This window comes from Orycteropus afer, unplaced genomic scaffold, assembly GCF_000298275.1.
Source record: "Orycteropus afer afer isolate SDZICR_OR568_19922 unplaced genomic scaffold, OryAfe1.0 scaffold00142, whole genome shotgun sequence".
Lineage (NCBI taxonomy): Eukaryota > Metazoa > Chordata > Mammalia > Tubulidentata > Orycteropodidae > Orycteropus > Orycteropus afer.
This window is the reverse complement of record NW_006921729.1, coordinates 849,540-855,539: the sequence shown is the minus strand read 5'-3', so window position 1 is coordinate 855,539 and position 6,000 is coordinate 849,540. Positions and strand designations below refer to the sequence as shown.

Sequence of the window (6,000 nt, the reverse complement as noted above, 5' to 3'; positions counted from 1 at the left end):
AGATTTCATTTTTCATGAAGTGCTCCTTAAAGATGAGTAGCTTGTGGCCCTCAACACTCCATATTACGGCTGGGAAAGTTGTCCCGATTGAGTGCACATCCTATTAGCTGACAGCAGCCCCTATACTGACTTTGATTCCAAGGTCATTGTGAATTAAAATTTAACCATATTAATGATTAATAGGATGCAAGTTAGAATGTTAGGAGGAGGCTTGAGGAGGAAGGCATCACAGTAGATTGTATTCCTGTAAACATTAGTACAAGTACAGAGTAATAGTGATTCCCCTAGTTGATGCTAAATAGGCCCAAGTCTCTCTGCTTGAAGCATTAAGGCTTCTTTTCCATTTTACATCTGCTAGGGTATAATATCTCCTCGGAAGGAAGGTTGGGCAATCCTACTTCCGTAGTGATACTGCCTCGGAAACCCAAGGAGGGGTTGCTATGAGTAGGGGCCGACTTGATGGCAAAGCAGCAGCAGCAACAGGGTATAATATACTGCCCTAAAGAAGAATGGAATCCAATTTGGCTACATTTCTTCTAAGATTCTGTTGTTAGTTCTCCATGTTTCTGGTTGTTTGCAAGATGCTTGATTCTTCTGTTTGGCAGTTTCTAGAAACCACTTTATCTTCTGCCACATATCCCAACTTCTTTGATCTCCATTTTTCCCTCTTAGAACATATTTTCAGTACCTATGATTCATTTTCTTGATTTTCTGTGTTTAATCTGTAAAAGATGTCTTACCATTGCTGAGTTACTTGATTGGGAGTAGTGTATGAAAGATGGGAAACCAGAAGACAGCATGGCGACAGGAATACAACAGAATTATTTTTTATTGTGGATTAAGATAAAAAGGTAGCAGGTAAGGCAAAAATAACTTACATATGAAACCCATTTGAAAATCCCCTAAATTACCCTTTGTGACTCGGAACTTGGGCCCTTGGAAACTCAAATGCCAATAATTAATATATTCTGTTTCTCTTTGCTTTTTGGCTGTGGCTCCCTTTTCTTTGGAACTGTGGAGGTTAAGATCACATTGGAAAGGAGAGAGGGGTTAAAAGGACAAATCCAAATTGAAAATGTTATGTTTTAATTCTCTCTTTTGAAAGTAAGGGAAGACGCTCTCTTCTTCCCCTGTACTTCCATATTCACTTTAGATTAATTTGTGATTGTAAATTTTTTCTGTCTTTTTGAAAAGTCTGTAAATCTAAGGTGTTAACTCAAGGACCTGGCAGCCACTTCTTTAAAATATAACTTCAGACATTCCTCCTCTACCTCCCAGTTTTCTTAAAGGAGACTAGCATAACCTAAGCTATTCTGCCATAAAGATACTAGAAAACTAGCAATTTTATTTTGCAAACATGAATAATGGGTTGCATCCATACTGCTATATAAAAGGTAAGATTTCGTTCCATCTTTGCAATCCTTTTACAGACTGCCTGAAATGCACATCACATTCTGGTTAAATGCTTATTCAATAATAAAACTTTTCTTTCTCTTATATTTTTGTGGAGCAGTTTCCTGGATAGGCAATAGATTTTGTTTTTAATTATATTTCCCCAACAGAACATGAATAAAGGAAATTTTCTGTTTGCTGAACATGTGCAACTGAATTTGTATAAATTAAATGTGCATCAGATATGATACCACTGTACCAGCACTTCAATGGATGTCCCACCAGAGAGACGAGATCAGGACACATGTTATTTCATGCTCCTTCCAGCTACTGTGTTGTCTTTATTAAATGGAATATGGAGTTTGAGGCAAAGAGAATTTATACTTCAGCATTCAGTTTTACAGAGAGGCAGTCCTATCATCCACCTGGCTCTCAAAGAATCCATCTTGACTCCGTACAATCGGTTTTGCACATTGTATCACAGAGAGGGAGGATATTCTGTTTGCTGGCTTTAAAATGAAAGTAAGGCATCTAAACTACTATGAGACCAGCGGCCCTTCTGTCTGAGCTCTCACCTTCATGCTGAACATTAGCAAAAGAAGCGAATGGAGACTCATGATTTGGTTCAGAAAATAAAGCTTACATGCACAGGATGCATCCATTTAGGTCTTTTGAAAAACCAGTTGCGCTAATGATTTTATTGCTCTGTAACAAAATAAACTATACTGACTTTGATTCCAAGGTCATTGTGAATTAAAATTTAACCATATTAATGATTAATAGGATGCAAGTTAGAATGTTAGGAGGAGGCTTGAGGAGGAAGGCATCACAGTAGATTGTATTCCTGTAAACATTAGTACAAGTACAGAGTAATAGTGATTCCCCTAGTTGATGCTAAATAGGCCCAAGTCCCTCTGCTTGAAGCATTAAGGCTTCTTTTCCATTTTACATCTGCTAGGGTATAATATACTGCCCTAAAGAAGAATGGAATCCAATTTGGCTACATTTCTTCTAAGATTCTGTGGTTAGTTCTCCATGTTTCTTGTTGTTTGCAAGATGGACTCAGCCTCTTACAGAGAGTCCTACAGGATGGGATGAAAAATGCTCCCCTCAAATGCCTTAGGCACCATGCCACCAGAGCTCCCAAATACAGAGGTTTTAGAATGAATATAGAGCTCATCAGTGAGACCTTTGCCACATTCTCTTCCCCAGCTCCCTTTTCTCTTTGGGCACAGACTCCACGGCCTTTGTGTGTTGACTGAGAGAATATTACTAAAAGGACATTGTAAGATTCAATAAATAAGGGCTCTTTTCCCACCTTACACCACTTGCTCCCTCCACTCCTTATATTTATGAATAACGAGTTGCATCCATGCTGCACTGTATCCTACTCTGTCATCTCTGTCAGCAACTAGAGCAGAAGGAAGTACTGCCATCAGAAATCTTTGGGCAGACAAAGTCTTCCCAGTTGGTGCCATATCAACTTAGCCCTCCTAGCCGACGTACACCACCAACACTTAATTAGAAGGCAGAGAGAAAGTGTCTGCCATTCTGGGCAGCACAGTCACAAAATGAGAGTGGTTTAGGGAGACCTGGAATTTTGGGGGCTAGAAAGTAGGCCTTCTGAATGCTCTGCAGAGAGACTGCCTGGGGTCTGCAATGTAATGATGCTGACTGGCTGGTACTGGGGATGAAAGTCTAGAACCAGAATCACACTTGGTTGCATGTATGCAAACCTCCCTTTGGGGCCACACTACACACTGGGGCACACTCCAGCGGGTTAGCTTACTCTGCACGGACAGAGAGGGAGGTGAGTCCAGGAGGACAGCGCTGGTTTACAGCCCTAATGCTGCTGCCAGGTGTGGAACTCGGCTCTGCCAGCAGGCTCTCCTTAGCCTCGTCGCCACCCTGGAGATGCTGTCTGATGGACCCCTGTTTTGTTGGTGTTACTCCATAGTCTCAATTCCTCCAGTCTTGTCTCACTGCTTCCTGGTGGCCAGGTCAGTGTGACAACTCCTTGCGGCTGACACAGTGTGAGATGAGGCAGACAGCATTGCCAGTAGAGCTTGCCTACTGCACGAGGAGAAGGGGCCAGCAATCAGATGTTCTCTAGGACATCAAGGGGGACAAGGCCTCTCTTCTTTCCACTGAGAACTCTAATAAAGCCATCTTGTTCTTCTTCAGAAGTCACACAGATCTGAATGGCGAGGAAGAAAATGAAAAGACTTTAGTGTCAACATGAAAGAGCTAGAACCTAGAGCTCAAATCACTGCTGACTGAGGCCATAGGAGCACTGGACTGGAAAAGGGAGAGAAATTTCAGGGTAGGAAATCATGGTGTTGTGAGAAAGCTGTTTGATAAAGAATTGGGCAGACTTGGGTTTGGAACTAGGGCAGGCATTGAATGGCTTCTGAGATCCAGCTTTATGAATGAGAATAACATGAAATTAGTAACACTGTGCCCCCTAAAGTGTCACTGTGAAGACATTATGAAAGAATGCTTATCACAGAGCCTCACATGTAGCATACAATGAGTCCTCAGTAACATTATTTAAAGAACCAAATAATAGCTACAGTAGGATCTTATCATGCACTTGGAATTTTATATGTGCCCCATATAATATCAGAAAGTCAAAGAGAGCTATCTCAGTCCTGTCTCCAAGTAAATAAAAGCAAACATCTCTCATATTTCAGAGTAAAACCACCTATATCAGAATTAAATAACCAACCAAACAACCAACCAAAAAATCCCAGCAAACTCACATTGCCATTGAGTTGATTCTGACTCATAGTGACCCCTATTGGTTTCAGAGGTGGTAACTCTTTATGGAAGTTGATTGCCTCATCTTCCTTCCTCAGAGAAGATGGTGGGTTTGAACTGACAACCTTCCGGTTAGCAGTCAAATGTCTTAGGCACTGTGCCACCAGAGCTCCCTAGACTTACATAAACCAAAACAACCAAACTCACTGTTGTTGAGTCCATTTCATCTCATAGTGACCCCTCCTTGGATTTCCAAGGCAGTATCTCTATGGAAGTAGATTGCCCAGTCTTCCTTCCAAAGAGTGGCTGGTGGGTTTGAACCACCAGCCTTCTGGTTAGCAGTCAAATGCCTTAGGCACTATGCCACCATAAAAACCAAAGAAACAAACTCACTGGCATTGAGTCAATTCAACTCATAGGAGGTAGTAAATATCTATTTGGGTATCCTTGCCACTCATGAGGGCATACAAGGATGGATGTGGCCAGAGGTAAATTAAAAGAGGTTTTTGAAGAGAACTATTAGTGTGTTGTGAGTTTTTGCACTCAACCTGCTTGTATAGGTGGTAGATTATGTCTTAGGTTGGATTCCTAGAAACATTCCTTGAGATTTATTGAGGAGGCACCCTCAAGAGGTGGGAAATGAGAGAAACAGGATAGGGCAGGAAGGAGCCAAGTAAAGATGTGGTCTCAGCTGAAGACTAGCCTCAGCCTGGTCAAATGTAGAGCTCTGGAGCATGAATTGTATTACGGGGTTGCTCCATTTTAAAGCAAGGGGTCTGGCCTTTTATATACCATATCAATCAGTTATTGTCCATTGTCTGACTAGGAGGGTGAGAGGCATTACCTCTCAGCTGAAGTAGCTCCTATTCCACTAAGGGACATTCATGGAGAAGAGGGGCTGCTGTGAGTTGTTAGCAGCCAACAAAGCAACTGGGAGAAGAGCAAAACCAACGAGTGAAAGGACTGCAGGTACAGCACCAATAGCATGCACTACAGTGGGCTCTTCTTTCACAAAGAAAAAGGGAGTTTAATAAGACACTGAGAGAGCTTGATTTGTGATCCCTGGGACTTCAGGTAGATAATAGACTGGTATGTTATTCATGATTGAGAAATTTGTGTGGAAAAACTTGACTAGAGAGCAGCTCAGATAGTAAACAGGAGCAAACAGGAGCAAATTTTTAAGAGGAGTTCCTGGATAGTGCCAACAGTTAACTGTGGTGTGCTGCTAACTGGAAGGCTGGAGGTTTGGGGCCACCCAGACGAGGCTCAGAAGAAAGGCCTGTGATCTACTTCTGAAAAATCAGCCATTGAAAACCCTGTGGAGCACAGTTCCACTCTGATACACAGGAGGTCACCATGAGTTAGTGTTAACTCAAAGGCAACTGGTTTTTAATTTTTAGAGCAGAGGGGGTTTTGACTGTTTCATGAAAACCAAATATGGGTCACTTGTGAGAGGGAAGTAGCCCAGGGGTCGGTTAGAGCCTATGAAAGCCTGATGGGTAAGGTGACCCCACAAGGAGAGTAGACCACCTGACTTCCAAAAGCTGAGACCTGCCATTTATCTGTGTCAGAAACACTGTAGGTGAGAGAAGACCACACTTATGACTATCTGTTGTTTTTTTTTTTTTTGATATGTGTTTACATCTTATTGTTAGTAATATATACTACAGACAGTGTTGCAGTAAGTAATTTGTTGATGTTATTATTCTCAGATGTTTACTCACAGAGGTTCAAAGATCTGATTTATAAAGATACAGATTAAAAAAAGGCAATAATTATACACACACACACACACACATACACACACACATATAAAGGCATTTAATTTATATCAGAACCGAATCACGA

The 6,000-nt window shown here is 41.5% G+C and overlaps 1 protein-coding gene across 1 annotated transcript in view; it reads right to left on the bottom strand.

Annotated features, from left to right (window-relative positions):
- Nucleotides 1-3,490: 3,490 nt before the first annotated feature.
- Nucleotides 3,491-6,000, bottom strand: part of STAC (SH3 and cysteine rich domain) — a 270,571-nt gene continuing 268,061 nt past the window's right edge. Inside the window, exon 11 of the mRNA XM_007945680.1 lies at nt 3,491-3,589. Within this exon, the coding sequence (XP_007943871.1) occupies nt 3,491-3,589 (99 nt within the window). The remainder of the gene's footprint in view (nt 3,590-6,000) is intronic.